We start from the raw sequence: 17,590 nt of genomic DNA on the forward strand, positions 1-17,590 counted from the left end.
CTACATTATGGTATACAAGTTGTATCAATATAAATCATACTGAACTACAGGGTGTCAAAATATTCACGTATAAAGTGTAACGCGTTCAATATTCTTCACTGGTTAGACATATTTTATGTCATTTAACAAAAATTTGACTCAAAACTGTTAATAACTATAAGAGAAACGGATTTAATAATTAAAAAATGACAAGACATGTGTTATTATAATATATTTATTTATATTTATTATGATCGATACAAAATCATTCGTGAAAACGCTTTCGACAATTATGAAAATTTATTATGGCATATTGCAAGGACGAAATAAAGTTTTGGATGACGAATATACACGTGGAATGCAGTTAACTGGTTAATAATCGTATCTGGTACTGTTTTTCTATCATCGTGCGCAGCGGCCAAGATGGGTATAATTTCATTCAATCGCCATTTTCTTGAAAAAGTGCAAAAACGTGCACACAATTTTTTGAGATTCTGATGGAGGAAGGTTCACTCTTTCCTGTAGTAATAATTAAACATGTGGCAAGTTGTGGCATTTTTTTTTAAATCAAACTCAAAGTTGAGATTTTAGTTAAATGTACTTCGTTTCAATACTTCCTATTATTTAAAAAGTTGGTAACATTTTAACTTACTTTATGTACTGAATATAATCTATACTATCCTAGTAAACTTTATCATTCATTTAAATTGTATCTTTCCGAGTAAAATTCATTAGAATCGTACATTGAAGTTACGGGTAATATTATCAGTGTTTCGTTTTGACAAATTTCTACTGATTTTGAGTGCGAACCACGGCAAAACGGAAGCAAATATGAAAAAACGGATTACACTACGTTAAACTATAGTTTATTCTCTATCGATGTATGTAATTAGTTTTTTAATTTTCGAATTCACGAAAATCGAATTTTGATCGCCGAAAGCCGTTTTGTCCCACTGTGCGGCGTGCTACGGCTCGGGCAATAGTTCTTCGTTTCTTGAAATAAACTCCTATAGGCGAGAAGTTTCGATTTGCTGCATGCTGTTTCTTTAGTGTAATTATCCAAACCATATCGTGTTTGGTATCATTTTAATCAGAAAAACGTCACAAATATCTTGGTAACAGTTTTATAAGAAAAGAATGAAAAATAACAAAGTTCAGTCGTTGCATTAGTATTATCTCACTGATATATCCGATTCCAAATCATATTATCTCGTGCCTCAAGTATCATGTTTCCACTTGACATAGCATTTCGGGCCTTTGCCTGGGTATGTTGTTTTTACGTTTCAAGTGGTCTCCGAACCTATGCTTTGAACGGCAAGAAACCGACTACTTTCGGATCGGCCCGTTCCTTCACCTCCGTATCACAGCCCAATAGAACTTTCGATACTCGGCAACGGAAAAATCTCTGGAAAATTAACATTGTCCTTTTTCAATAATCACACAGGTGATTATTAACATTGCTCTTTTATGTACAGCGTAGCACCGAAGATAATTGATGTGTTTAAATATATTTAGACGATAAAATTTGTCTAAATTAAATTAGATTAAATTCATAAATAATTTCATCGCTTTTGAAATGAATCCAATAATACCGCAAGATTTCAAATAAATTGAAACCCAAGTGACGGCACGAAACGCTATGTCAAGTGCCAACGCATGAACCTTTCCTTCGATGCAACAGCAAAGAATCGACAAATTTTTCGGATGGATCCGTTGCTTCCGTTCCTTTGGAACGCCACGCAGCAAAACGAAACTCCTCGCCTGTAGTGGCCCAGTCCTATTGCCTAACCGTTTATATCAAGAAACGAAGAAATGTTGTCCGCGCCGCAGCATGCCGTTGCATGCAACGAGGCAACGTCTGCCTATTCGAAAGGGTTCGGAACGGTGATACGATACGGGCGTTTGATACTGGTGGATACCCGGCTTAACCGTTTCTATCAAGAAACGAAGAAATGTTGTCCGAGCCGCAGCACGCCGTTGCATGCAACGAGGCAACGCCTGCCTATTCAAAAGGGTTCGGAACGGTGATACGATACGGGCGTTTGATACCGGTGGATACCCGGCTTTAGAGCCCCCGCAGACTGCAGACTTTCTATCGACCGATAATTTGGTCGGGTTCTTAATCAGTATGAAGATGTATGCAAGTGTGCATATTACAACGATTCGGTATCGGCCAATAAATAAGTTTGATGGGCTACACGATTGCATTAAAATTAAACTATCCATCTCTTTCCACCGTGTTTCTTCTTTCACCAACCTGAGTATTTAGTTGGCCCAGTGTGCGCGTTAACCGGCCAACCCGACCAAACTATCGGCCGATAGAAAGTCTGCAGTCTGCGGGGGCTCTTAACCTATACGCCACTCAACCGCTATTATAAATAGGAACTTTAAACTTCCTTTTAAGTACAAAACACAAAAATTCAACCGGTTATAACTTTTTCATTATTCGTTTGCGCAACCTGGGACTAGGCTCATTCGATAGAATTCGTCAAGATCTTATCAGGGGACATATCCTAATTTTGGTTCTACGGGTGGTAAACATGGAACTGCAGCCAAAAAAATATTATGTAAATGATATTAATAAATTGGGTTGCTATTTTGTACGTCTCTGCAGCCAATTTATTATACGAATACTAACATTTGTTGCAAAGGTAAGGGAAACTGAAGAAAATACGCGGGCAGCCTTCAGACGTGTAATGTATACAGCTACTTGTAATGTCATTTACGCATGTGCAGGCAGCCTCCCAGCGAGAAAAAAATCCCACGATTGCGAAACAGTGGTTTAACCTAAGTGTAAGTCGCTATGTAAGTACTGTCCACCGATGGAAAGAAATCTCGCGGGACGGCAGAGGGGCAAGAGGAAATACTACGCACACATCGACTGACCCCCTAGTTTTACACGAGCCTGATTAGTAGATGTGACCGCGTCGACCAATCATACGTCACGGCCGACGTCACGTGTGAGCTGAGGTGGGGCGTGGCCAATCAGACTGCGTTATTCTCATGGGACTTCTTATGATCGGTGGACAGTACTTACGTTATCGACGTAGTAAATTCGCAGTCAATTTTCGTGCGGCTTCTCGTAGCCAACACTACCACGGCTGAGCCCGCGCGCTATGCACGCTCTGATTGGTCGCTGTTTTTCATCAATAATTTAAAAGCTAAGCCTTAACGAGCATTTTGCTAAAGGAAAAAGTTGTTCAGAATCACTTAAATTACCACCTTCTGAAAGGATGCCCTCTAGGGATGGCGTACAGAATCACTAACAGTGATTTATCACAGTGATCGCAAAATTACGATCATAGCCGTGATTTAATTTAATTCACGACCGTGATCGCGATTTTTTTTATTTTAAGTAATTGCTCACTGTGATCATAATTCTTGATCTTGATTTAATTCAATATACAGTGACTCACGAAATTGATCAAATACTTTCCATTGTTATACTTTTTATTTAATCAAAATGTAGTGACTAATTATAGATCTTTGGAAATGCATTTGATCAATAAGTTAAGTTGTTATTCCGTGACCTTGTTCAAACGTTAACTGTTCTAAAAAAGCTGTATTTCAAGAAAACTAGGAACATTGTTATTCAACACCCTTGTAAAACGGTTGCAAATGTTCTCCTTGGTGTAAGGAAAAAGTGGTGCATATTATAGGGTCGGAAAATAAGGAAGTAGGGGTTATCTGGAATTCAGTGGTTAATAAAAGAAGAGTAACAAGGTCAAGGTTCCAGGATGACTGGTAAAGGTGAATCATTGGTTAATGAAATACTTTGGGATTGTTTATTGCTGAGGATTGATTTATGATGTTTGCGAGAGGATGAGGAAGCCATATTATTTACATAAAACCATACATTACGATGGCATACAACTAAATTTTATAATATTTCATAATTAAAAGTTATATTATTTTCTTTCTAAATTACTTTTAATATTGATATCGTTGAAATTAAGATTCTGAAAATTTCTGGTTTCGCTATATCGCCATTTTCCTTATGAAAATCTGATTTGATCGTAAGTGTACTTTATATTGTAGCAAGAAATAACATATTCTGATGACTTTGTTGATTTCAGGTTGTCGAAATTGCTCCTGCACCACGATTGGATCCCAAGATTAGAAACGAAATGACTGAGCGTGCTGTGCGATTGGCCAAACACGTTGGTTATTCAAACGCTGGTACTGTTGAATTTCTGGCTGACGAACGTGGAAACTTCTACTTCATTGAGGTCAATGCTAGGCTTCAAGTAGAACACACAGTAACCGAAGAAATCACTGGGTAAATAAATAAAGTTTGTTTGGAAACTAATCTTCACTTTTCAATACAATTCTTTGCGCGAATAAGAATTTTGTTTATTTATTTTTTAAGTATACTACTATCCAAAAGTATTTGCCCATCTATAACTTCTTGTTAAAATTTGGAGAAAAATATAGTTGGTATTTATAATAGAACTAGGTACGACCCGCTCGTCCCTTGCGGCATCGCGGACCCCATGTTCCCCGGAAAATTCGCCTTTTTGAAATATAGCCCGTCAAAGTCTAAAAAATCTATTGTTAGACGCGCGCGGACTGCATAATACTAAAGTGACTTTTTTCAAAGATATTACGTAAAATGTGCGACCCATAGAATTTCTATAGGGAATAGAAACTCTTGTAACTTTTGACTCCGACCACTTTAGATTTTAGATTTTGGACGCATAAACGGTTTTGAGCTAGTCTCATAATCAGTGAGAGCTTTCTAACGATGTATACAGGGTGTCCCAATCCAAGTGTAACTAGTAATGATACAAAAAATTGTTGAAATGGAAATTGCATGATAAAATGGGGCCTATGTTTTGGCCAAAGTGAAATGTTTTTAAGTGCCACAGCTGGGGTCTACGCTAGGAACGGCAGACCCAAAGAATAAGCATTATTGGCACTTACCGCAACAATAGGGCCGTTTTTACTACTTGCTACTTAATCGAGATGCATCTACTGAAAATCGGAAAATTTGCAAACGTTATATCTTGAAAACTGATTAAAATCGGGTGTATCCATTAAAGCTTAATAAATTCGTCTTGAAAAGCACTATCACATGATCTGATAGAAAATATATAGTCTTCTGATGAAAAATAGTTCCATTTAAAAAACGAAACTTGACCATCATATTTTTTAAACTAATAATGTAAATAAATTTTCGTTCACGCCAAAACATAAGCCCTGTTGTACCATGCAATTTCCATGTAAACAATTTTTCATGTCATCAATACTTACGAAATAAAACGGCTGTCTCATTTTAGCGTGGACACCCTGTATAAAAGCAAAAATAAATTCAAAAGAAGGAATAAATTTTTGTTTGTTTAAGGTTTTATTTCCAGAAAAATTATATTTGAAAATTCTATCTTCAAGCAAAATTTTATTTTTCTGTAATATTGATCATTTTAATAAACCATTATCTTATATGCTTTCTTTGACATAATGCAATTTTTTTAAAATTGTTTACACAATAAATGATTTAAGAGTAATTTAAAAAAGTTACATACTACAGATGCCACACTTTACATAATTAATGTTAAAGTTAAAAACTCTTGAAAATCAAATATCAATTATGGTTTCAGAATTGATTTGGTGCAATCTCAAATTCGTATTGCCGAGGGCATGACGTTACCTGAACTGGGTATGACTCAGTCGAAGATTATCCCTCAAGGTTCAGCCATACAATGTCGTGTAACCACGGAAGATCCTGCGAAGAACTTCCAACCAGATACCGGAAGAATCGAGGTGTTCCGTTCGGGAGAAGGTATGGGCATCCGATTGGATGGTGCATCGGCGTTCGCTGGTGCGATCATTTCACCTTACTACGATTCGCTTCTTGTTAAGGTAAACCTCGACGTGAACGTTGATGTTCTATTAAATTACTTAAATAAAACAAAAACAGGTTAGATGTTTTAATTGTAAGAATCTAATTGTAAGCTTACTTTTATGTACAGGGCGAATCAGTAAAAACTACCATCTGGAATAATATGTTATCTACATAGTTTATCAAATATGTTTAGAGTGCAATTTATTGTATTTTAGGATCCGGATCAGAGAGATACATTTAGATTTTCTGATACAATAAATTTCACTTTAAACGATTTTTAGTAAAGTCAGTAGATAAAGAGTTATTTTAGGTGGCACCTTATACTGACTAATCCTGTACGTCGTTTAAATAACTAATAAAAGTACAGAATAACTGATTGGTCAACATAGAACAATTGATAAATGGAAAGTAAATTTATTAAACCTTAATAAATGATACACATAACAATAATAATGTGAGATATCATTAGGCACTAATAAGGAAATAAGTTATAAAGTAAATTCGGTAAAATTTTGAATTAGGATTGTATATATTATTAGATAATACTGCAATTTATATTGGAGATATACTAGAAAAATGTTTGAAAGTTAGTGAAATATTATGTAAGTACATTGAAAGAAACCAGGATGTCTAATTTGCAAATTTCATATATAATTGAGAATGTGAAAATTATTGAATTAAAAATAATAATCTTTTAAGCCAAGGAAGAGCTGAATCAGAAATACACAAAGAATAGCAATCATAGTACATAGTACAAACTGAGGTATCATTCATTAATTGCAGACAATATTATTTACTTTATTTGTTTTTAATTTTCCAATCAATTTGTTACAGTATTTAAAACCAGTTGGTCAAATTATAAAAGCCATTTTAATATGAACCTACTAATTACAGCATGGTTATATTACAAAATGAAAATAATATAAGAACCAGTTAAAAAGAAAGTTTTGTTTTCAGGTGATAGCTCATGCAAGTGATTTGCAAGCATCCTGTGCGAAAATGAACCGTGCTCTACGTGAGTTTCGTGTTCGTGGTGTGAAAACGAACATCCCTTTTCTATTGAACGTGCTGGAGAATCAGAAGTTTCTTAGCGGCAACGTGGACACCTACTTTATCGACGAAAATCCGCAACTCTTCCAGTTCCAACCAAGCCAGAACCGTGCTCAGAAATTGTTGAATTATCTCGGTTCCATTCTGGTGAATGGTCCCAGTACTCCACTGGCAACATCACTGAAACCTGCTGATATAAAACCACACATTCCCCAGATTGCGCTAGGTATGGTACTTAAGATTACATAAGGTGTAATTAACATCATATCACATCTATCCGAGACATTACAATCGCACTTTGGACACATTTCTACTTTCTGATCTTGTGGTGGAAATAATTGGGTATGATTGAAAAGACAGAAACACAGGGAGGGCTGCTTTTAACGCGAGTATCGGCCAATTAATCCTTTGACTACCAGTTACATATAAGTAAAAAGTTTAATATCTATAGTAGAGCTACAACACTCATTTTTTAAAATAATTTTTATAATATTCATATACTGTTCATAAATGATTATAGTAGTCAAAGAGTTAAGGGAATAGACAATTCTTTTTCTGACTCACTTTTATTGTATATAGAGGGTGTCTACTAAAAACTAATGGGATATATCTTGAATTTACTACATTTGTGAAATATTGAAAGCCTGAGAACTTTTTGTTTGGGACTGTTACCGGGGCTACTGCTATCATTTCATAAAAAGTTAAGCTGCAGTTTAGGTAGGTAATCACATAATTTTATTTCTATTTTTTTTTATTGCTAATTTAACAACTAATATATTTAAAGAAAAGGATATTTCTAACACGGGAGTATGATTTACAAATATTTACTTATTTATTTTTTTAATAAATAGAAAATAGTTCATAAACTATAAGTACCAAGAAGTTGATATGGAATAACATTTTAAAAAGTTATGGGAGAGAAAGTCAGTTTTAGGTCATATTATTACAGGGATCGTTGCTCATTTCCTTTTTATTTTTAATAGAACTGCATATTCTTCTTTAAATAAATTGATTTTTTGACGCATTTTATGTAAAAAAGTATTAAAATAAAATTTGTTAAAAATTGACAGTTCCTAAGATGTTTGAAATTTAAATTTAAAATATTTACATATTTCCAAAGAAAACCCCCGTGGTACAATTTCACACTAAAATATAATATGTAGTTTCCCTTTAGGATTTTTCCTATTTTTATAAATAACAATTAAGGATAACCAAAGTTAAATGAAACCCCCTGTATATACTTTTATTACTAGTATTTATACTTTTATTTTTTATTTTTTAATGATAAATTTATATTGAATTCTATAGTTCAGGATTAAAGGCTGCGCTTCTAAGGGTTAATGAATTTTCATTCTACCATAAAGGTTGCATTATAGTAGACACCCTTATGGGTTTAGTAAAACAATTTTTTACGCTTCCTGCTGGGTGCAAAAACGAAGTTGCAAGGGGTCCACACGATTAGAAATTTTATGTTGCACTTTAATTAATTGTATTCTCAAAAAGTACGAAACTCTTTACTGCACATATTTCATATTTCAACATGCAAATTTTCCATTTTTTTGACAACATATCTTCATGGCATGGTGTTTTTGTTTTTATAATACATAGTATGTTTTTCGATTTCCTCTTTTTGTTTTAAATGTATAGACGTGATTTAATAACTTTTTTCTCGTGTTGTTTATTACTTTATAATAATTACACGACTGAAGGATTTTATACAGCGTGTTAAATTTTCTTCTTTTTTTTTCTTTCTGTGAATATAACTTTCCTTTTTTTGTTTTCACTTTTAGATATTAAAGACCTCTCGTAATTACACTTAAATGTTTATCGCATGCTTTTATCTTTTCGTTTGGCAATTTTTTTAGACTTTGCTAAGCTTGCAGCTGCAGAAGAGAACAATGATCCAGATCTACCAGGTATGTGAACGCAATCTTTTTTATTTTATGCTAAATTATTGAAGTATTACTTTGATACGCGACCAAGGATTACAGTTTAACATGGAGGAAAAAGAGGGGATGGTATTGGTTAATTGAACTTTATTTATAATTATGAACTTACTCTTTGGTGTTATTTTAATTCTATTACAGATCTATTGTAGATCTATCATAATATTTAATTGGTATTCAATTTATGAAAAAGAAAAATTAAGGTATTGTAGTTTCGTGTGATTGCTGGGTAAAATGGTTGCTATATAAATAGTTTGGTAATATGAGTAAAACCGGTTAATTTTTTCATTCTCTGGTAGATAATACTACTTCACGAGAGTCTAATAAAAACAATAAATTTTCGGATTGAATTAAAAAAAATCACATGTGTGCATATTTAATAAATTACAGTAATTTCTACAAAAATAAAAGCAGCCGTAAATTAACTTTCGAATTGCTACATTTGTCTTTTCAACAAATACAGATTTTAAATTATCAGCAGGTATACATTGACGAAAATAATGACGAAATAATTGAAGAGTGAAAAATATTTTGAATAGTATAATTACTAAAATTCACAATATTCAAAAACATGTCTATCAATAAATTAAACAAACAAAAAAATTAAAAAGCACTGTTAACAATGAAAATTTTATTCAATTTATTATACAGGATGTTCGACAACAGGTGGGCAATATTTTAAGGGGTGATTTTAGGGATCAAAATAAGACGAAAATCAAGAATAACGAAATAGCGTTTACGACTTTGTTTTCCAGTTATTAACGTTTAAAAATTCGAGTAAAAAGCGCCAGAAACCTGCAATCCGCTCAGCACCGACGACCGAACATCAGGTCAGCAGGGGTCGGTACAGTCATAACCAAGAATCGTTGAATACAGTATTGCCTCGAAATAAGCAAGTGGCTCGGGACCGAACAGTTGCTTATTTCGAAGCAGGTTGCTATTCGGCTTGACTTTGTTCTCGAAACGGGACGATAGAGAACGCGAGAAACGAGTGAGAGATCCGAGGTAGTGGCAAATCATAAAGTGATCGGCCGAGCAGCGATGTTATTTTTTGAACAAGGATAGAATATAGCATGCCCTCTCATTCTCGCACTATGCTTTATTTCGAAGCAAATATACCAGACTGAGAAAGCATTATATATATTCCATCCTTCTTTTACTAACCGCTGTCACTGCTCAGTCAAGCGTGAAATTTATTACCCTAAACATCGGCTTCGCGCTTTCATGGACCTCTCACTCATTTCTCGTACCTCTCACTTTGCGGGCGACTTCAAACAAAGAGGGAATAGTGAGTTGCTTATTTCGAAGCAGAGACCACTTGCTTATTTCGAGGCAATACTGTAGTAGAATCTTACCCCGTGCTACAGGGTGATTCTCTCGGCGATATGGCCCCTGGGTCTTTTTACCCGCAAACACAGCAAGGTTCCATTTTGCGGGGCGGCTATTGTGTTGCGCGCCGAGAGAATCACTCTATATTCTGTTTCTCAGTACTGCAGCATTCGGCTTTCTCTTCCTGGTTATGACTGTACCGACCCCTGCTGACCTGACGTTCAATCGTCGGTGCTGAGCGGATTGCAGGTATCTGGCGCTTTTTACTCGAATTTTTAAACGTTAATAACTGGAAAACAAAGTCGTAAACGCTATTTCGTTATTCCTGATTTTCGTCTTATTTTGATCCCTAAAATCACCCCTTAAAATATTGCCCACCTGTTGTCGAACACCCTGTATATACAGGGTGTCCCAGAACTGCGGTAGGAGCCGAAGAGGGATGATTGCTGAGATCATTCTAAACAACTTTTTCCTTTGTCAAAATGTTGTTTAAAGCTTCGTTTTCGAGCTATTAACGAAAAACGCCGGCCAATCAGAGCGCGTCCTTAGCGCGGGCCGAACCACGAGAGTGTTGGGTATGCTCTGCGTTCAAACCGTGGTCGTGATCAAGTGCATCGGCACCAGATCGGTGTAATAGGATTCGTTGTTCATGAGCAATCAATAATTCGATACTATTATTCCTTCCTTTTTTTAATTCATTATTCGATACAACTTTTGCCCAACGAATCTTATTACATATATCGACGTAGTGCCGATGCACTTGATCACGACCGCGCGGAGCATACCCAACACTCTCGTGATTCGGCCCGCACTAACGGCGCGCTCTGATTGGCCAGTGTTTTTCGTTAATAACTCGAAAACGAAGCCTTTACCAACATTTTGGCAAAGGAAAAAGTTGTTCAGAATGACCTTACCGATCATCCTTCTTCGGCTCCTACCCCAGTTCTAGGATTTCAAACACGTGGCACTTACCGCATGAATAGAACCGCCTATGGTGCTTCCTAGTCGGACGAAATCCTTTTCTACTGAAAATAAGTAAATTTGTAAGCGTTATATCTTGAAAACTAATAAAAATCGGGTGACTACATTAAAGCTTAATAAATTCGTCTTGAGAAGCACTATCACGTGAACTAAAAAAAAATATATAGTTCTATTTGAAAAACGAAACTTGACCATCATATCTTTTAAACTAATAATGCAAATGATTTTTCACTTCGGCCAAAACACAGGCCCCCTTTTACCGTGCAATTCCCATATCAACAATTTTTTGTATCATTAATAGTTACGGAATAACGGAATTATACCATTTAAGCTGGGACACCCTGTATATCGATCCATTTTTTTAAATTCTAAAATTATTTAACAGTAGGTACTAATCAGTTTGTACTGTAAACTATAATTAATCAATTATAATTATAAGATATAGTGGTGGTGTAATTAGTATTATGTATAATACTGAGCATGGAAGGTAGGCTTTTCTTAGAGAAATGGCGATTTGTGAGGAAAAAATTGCTTGGATAAGTATTAATTTTAATATCTTCAAAATTAGGATGTTTAGAACTTTCATATATTATTTAATATTATTTAATATCTTTAATATTTTTATGTATAGAAAGATTTATTCGTCATTTTCATAATAAACTCGAGTATGATAGTAAGTGGGGGGTTACAATCCTCATATCAGAGGTGACGAACTGGCGGCCCACGAGTCACATGCGGTTCGTGCCCCTACTCTTTTTATTCATAGCGAGTTAGAAGAACGACTCGCTCCATATCGATTACATCGATTGTCACTTCGTCGAATTTCTTTCTTGCTGGGTTTTCCTCAGTCTGTTGATTGCTCTATCAAGCACATTACACCCACTTTACAGGGTGATTCTCTCGTTACGCGACACAAAGGAAGTGCCGTTGAGATTTTTAAGTCCGTTTCCCTTTCTACATATGTATACACCCGCTCAGCCGTGGAGACAAGTGTGCTAAGTTTAAGTAGCCGAGATAACTATGTAGGCGTATACATGTGAACAAGAAATAGGTCTAAAGTGCTAGGCAGCACTTCCTTTGTATTGCGTAGCGAGAGAATCAATTTGTATACGCTATGCAATAAAGTCAATTGGGAACTAATTGTCGTAGTGGGGAAGTACAGGGTGATCCTCTCGCTACGCTACCCAAAGGAAGTGCCGTCACAATAGAATGTAGAAGTCGACATCCCATTTCTGTCATCACCCTGTAGATAAAGTGGAATAGCAGCTCATGTGGCCCACGGCGGAGAAGTTCGTGACTACTGCTCTATATTATTATTTTTCCTAAGGAACGCCACCATGAAAGTGGTGATTCGCCTCGATAGTATACAGTGTCAAATACTTGCCGTCCAGAGATGAGATATTGCGGAGCGGGACCGCACAGGAGCAAGGGGAGCACTTGGTCTGTCCCGCCTAGTCCCCACGTTGTCACGCACCCACATCAGCACGTTAAGCGGCGTGCCTAGTATGTGTGAGCGTTTCGACCAATAACGTGTGACTAGAAAACTCTGACCAATCGTACCCGCATTGCTTAGCCCCCGCAACATCTCATCTCTGCACAGTACTTAAGTTTCCCAAGGAGAAGTGGCAATATAGGGGAGATAACCCCCAATGTATAGAGTCTATGGCCCTATCACTTGCGTGTAAACGTATATGCAGGAAAAATTTAGGGATATAGTTCCGAATTGCCCATGCGATGGGGGGGTTCCCCTTTGGAGGGGGCGGGGGGAGGGGGAAGACCCCAAATATAAAACGGTATCCACATCAGACCAGTAGTTTCGGAGATATTAATTAAAAACTTTGGCAGAATACATAGAATTCTGCCTATACAGACATGACTAACACAACCATCCCCGCTGTAGACATCGTGGTCGTCGAGTGTCAAGTATCGACCTGAGTATCTATAGGGTGTCTCATTCAGTTGTGATCATTGTACCATTTTTTTTTAAGTAATTATTCTTGTGTTTTAGGCTGGGGGAGGGGCAAAGCCCCTCCCACGGCGCCCCCACCACGGAGAATATAACTTAACCTAACTTACTACGGTTTGATATTCGTAGACGAACAAAGTGTTACCTTCTGCTCGTATATGTATAACTGGCAAATTCGCCTTACATATGCCTTACATTATTGGGTAAAATTCTGTGTAAAGTTGTTTGCGAATATTTCGACAGCTTGTTATTTCCATTAAAAACAAAAATCATATTCGTATTCAACATATCAAAACGAGTAAAACAACGAGATTAATGTAAACGTGAACCACAGTTTACAAAATAATGCGCTTTATACATATAGGACACCCTGTAGATACTCAGGTCGAGACCCCCTACTGTGCCATTGGCTGCTTGACGCTTGACGACCATGGTTTCTACAGTGGGGATGGTTGTGTTAGTCACGTCTGTATAGGGAAAATTGTACAGTGTGATTCTCTCGGCGCGCAACACAATAGCCGCCCCGCACAATGGAACCCTGCTGTGTTTGCGGGTAAAAAGACCCAGGGGCCATATCGCCGGACCCAAAACTGCTTTGTGTGTGTTTATGGCTGAGACGAAGACAAGAAACGGAACAGCAGGGGTTCCATTGTGCGGCACGGCTTTTGTGTTGCGTTGCGAGAGAATCACCCTGTATGTATTCTGCGAAAGTTTTTAATTAATATCTCCGGAACTACTGGTCTGATGTGGATACATACCGTTTTATATTTGGGGTGTACTCCCTCCCCCCTCTGCCCCCTCCAAAGCCCATGTCAATCGGCCACCGGGGCAATTCGGAACTACAGCCAAATTTAGTTAATATTTATGTTATTATGTATTTATATTTCTTACTCCTATACTAAATTTTACAATATTTATTAACTGAAAATGATATTATTTTTTTCTAAATTACTTTCAATATTAATATCTTCAAAATTAAAGTTTTGAAAATTCTGGATGAAGTTCCGAATACCCTATTCCGAGTGACCCTATTGTAGCGATAAGTGCCACAGCGGAGGTCTACGCTAGGAACGGCAGACCCAAAGAATAAGAAACCGCAACAATAGGGCCGCTTTTACGACTTGCCACTCAAACCGAAACGTATCTACTGAAAATCGGGAAATTTGTAAACGTTATATCTTGAAAACTAATTAAAATCGAGTATATACATTAAAGCTTAATGAATTCGTCTTGAAAAGCACTATCACATGATGTGAAAAAAAATATATAGTTCCATTTAAAAAACGAAACTTGACCATCATATCTTTTAAACTAATAATGTAAATAAATTTTCGTTCACGCCAAAATATGGGCCCCCTTATACCGTGCAATTTCCATATAAATAATTCTTCCTATCATCAATAGTTACGAAATAAAACGTCTGTCACACTTTAGCGCGGACACACTGTATATTGTATGAAAGTTTTTAATTAACATCTTGGAAACTAATAGGAAGCTGAAGATACCATTTTATATTTGGGGTCCTCTCCCCCTCCCCCCTCCCCCTTAAAATTTCATCTTGATCGGCGACCGGTCGTATTCGGAACTATAGCCAAAATTCTTGCTTTCCCTATATCACCATTTTCTTTGGGGAAGCCTACTTTGCTCAATACTGTATATATTATAATTATAATGAAGTACTTATCATCAATTTATCTATACTATACATGGTATGGTTTTCTATAAAAACTTGTTATTAAAAATGTAAGTTGACAATGAATGAATTTTCAATATATCGATTATTATCTTCCTATAACTTTGATGTAACTTTTTTATATAAAACTGTAAGAATGAATAATAATTTCACCGCACGTTATGCATGAAACTCTCGCATTTCTTATACTTGCCTGGCAGTGGTATCATTATTTCAGAAAAATCAGTATTTTATTATTAACACCTTAGCGAATCGGTCGTTTTGTGCCATAATACATATAAATTTATTAACATAATACGTATTATGCACATATAGGAATATTATAAAATAACAATAACAGCTATAAATTATTGAAACATTGTTATTATTAGTATAATATAATAACAAATAATTTACCAATTTATCAAATCTGTAAAGAAAAAAACAATTTTTACTATTACCATTTAGAACCTTTTTTTCAGAATTTATTGTCACTCTTCGATTAGTTTCTGGTATTTTGGAGCTTCTCCCATGCGTGCAAGCTTACTAACAACAGCACGTAAAAGCTTTTCACAACTTTTCCGAGTTTCCCATCTTCAATATAGATCCATCGATTTTTCAGATATCCTGGAACCACCTAAAGGCTTCCGTCACATCTACAAGGAACAAGGACCGGAAGCTTTTGCCAAGGCCATTAGGCAACACGACGGGTTGCTTTTGATGGATACCACTTTTCGTGATGCTCATCAATCTCTCTTAGCAACACGTGTAAGGTCACACGACCTTCTGTTGATCTCGCCCTTCGTTGCTCATAAGTTCAACAATCTGTACTCTCTGGAGAACTGGGGTGGTGCCACTTTCGACGTCTCCCTCAGGTTTCTTCACGAATGTCCTTGGGAACGATTGGAGGATATGAGGAAAGCTATTCCAAACATTCCTTTCCAAATGCTTCTCAGAGGTGCCAATGCGGTCGGTTATACCAATTATCCTGATAATGTTGTTTACAAGTTCTGTGAACTGGCTGTGCAGACTGGAATGGACATCTTCAGAGTATTCGATTCGTTGAATTACTTACCAAATTTAATCCTTGGTAATTTTTAATTTTTTAAAAATAATTTCAAATTATAACCATCTGAGAATTAGCACCTAAAATATTAGATCAAAGTCCTTAAGTTAAAGCACGTTTTTTTACACTATGGGACACTTCTAAGGGCTTCCATTAATTTTTTGAAAATTCCAACCAGAAAAAGTAGACAAAAATTAATATTGAAAAACTTTACAGGTATGGAAGCAGCTGGTAAAGCTGGTGGCATCGTGGAGGCTGCAATTTCTTATACAGGTGATGTGAGTGACCCAAATAGGAAGAAATACGACTTGAAATATTACACAAACCTAGCTGATGAGTTGGTAAAGGCTGGTACTCATGTCCTGGCGATCAAGGATATGGCAGGTCTTCTGAAGCCAAAAGCAGCTGTCATGTTAATCGATGCTATCAGACAGAAACATCCTGATATACCATTGCACATTCACACCCATGACACTGCTGGAGCTGGAGTGGCATCCATGTTGGCTTGTGCTGAAAGTGGAGCTGATGTGGTTGACGTTGCTGTAGACAGTATGTCTGGAATGACTAGTCAACCCTCTATGGGTGCTGTAGTTGCCTCCCTAATGGGTAAGCTACTCTATGCATCAAAGTTAAAGTTCTTGAAACAACCATTAATAATATATTCTGAAATTACAGGAACTCCAAAGGATACTAAATTTAACCTCAATGATGTATCTGAGTATTCTGCATACTGGGAACAGACCAGAACTCTGTATGCTCCATTTGAATGCACAACCACCATGAAATCTGGAAATGCTGATGTCTACTTGAATGAAATTCCTGGAGGGCAATATACCAATTTACAATTCCAGGCTTACTCCCTGGGTTTGGGAGAAATGTTTGAAGATGTCAAAAAAGCTTACAGAGAGGCTAATCTGTTGTTGGGTGATATAATAAAAGTTACTCCTAGCTCCAAGGTTGTTGGTGATCTTGCACAATTTATGGTTCAGAATAAGCTGTCGGCTGATGATGTGTTAAATAAAGCTGAAGAATTGTCCTTCCCAAAATCGGTTGTTGAGTTCCTGCAAGGTGCTATTGGTGAACCTCATGGAGGATTCCCTGAGCCATTGAGGTAATTTAACCAATATAAATAAATGACTTGTCTTTGTTGACTATTCTTAGGGCTTAGTTAGGTTTGAAAGAACCCGTGCATCCCTTGTAAAGGTTAAATCCAGGTTATGAAAATGAAGTAATTTTATTACAGGTCGAAGGTATTAAAGAACATGCCACGGGTCCAAGGAAGACCTGGTGCAAGTTTGCCTCCATTGGACTTCGATGCCCTAAAATCTCAGTTGCAAGAATCTTATCCTCAGGTCACAGAAAATGATATCATGTCGGCAGCTCTCTATCCTAGTGTTACGAATGACTATTTGAACTTCAGAGAACAATATGGACCTGTAGATAAATTGGAAACTAGGGTTTTCTTGACTGGACCGAAGGTTGCAGAGGAATTCGATGTAACGATTGAAAAGGGTAAAACATTGGCTATTAAAACTCTCGCAGTTGCTGAAGATCTCACCAAGAATGGAGAACGCGAGGTGTTCTTTGAGATGAACGGACAAGTCAGATCTGTGTTTATTAAGGATAAGGAAGCTGTTAAGGTAAATTCTAGATTATGGTTTTTATTGCAATTTATTATAATCTTTTAATTTTCTATGTGTATGATCCTAAGCATATTAACATACTTATATGACCATGTAATCTTATTCTAAAATATTTC

General features: G+C 36.4%; 1 protein-coding gene across 4 annotated transcripts in view; it reads left to right on the forward strand.

Annotated features, from left to right (window-relative positions):
- Nucleotides 1–17,590, forward strand: part of LOC114880482 (pyruvate carboxylase, mitochondrial) — a 114,133-nt gene that overhangs the window by 93,570 nt on the left and 2,973 nt on the right. For 3 of the 4 annotated variants that reach the window (XM_029196515.1, XM_046288676.1, XM_029196516.1), the window contains 8 exons: nt 4,056–4,258; nt 5,577–5,838; nt 6,779–7,097; nt 8,737–8,787; nt 15,388–15,855; nt 16,048–16,437; nt 16,507–16,942; nt 17,075–17,471. In XM_029196515.1, coding sequence (XP_029052348.1) covers nt 4,056–4,258; nt 5,577–5,838; nt 6,779–7,097; nt 8,737–8,787; nt 15,388–15,855; nt 16,048–16,437; nt 16,507–16,942; nt 17,075–17,471 — 2,526 coding nt within the window. The remainder of the gene's footprint in view (nt 1–4,055; nt 4,259–5,576; nt 5,839–6,778; nt 7,098–8,736; nt 8,788–15,387; nt 15,856–16,047; nt 16,438–16,506; nt 16,943–17,074; nt 17,472–17,590) is intronic. The other variant, XM_029196518.1, reaches the window with a different exon arrangement.

Source organism: Osmia bicornis, chromosome 14 (genome assembly GCF_907164935.1).
Source record: "Osmia bicornis bicornis chromosome 14, iOsmBic2.1, whole genome shotgun sequence".
Lineage (NCBI taxonomy): Eukaryota > Metazoa > Arthropoda > Insecta > Hymenoptera > Megachilidae > Osmia > Osmia bicornis.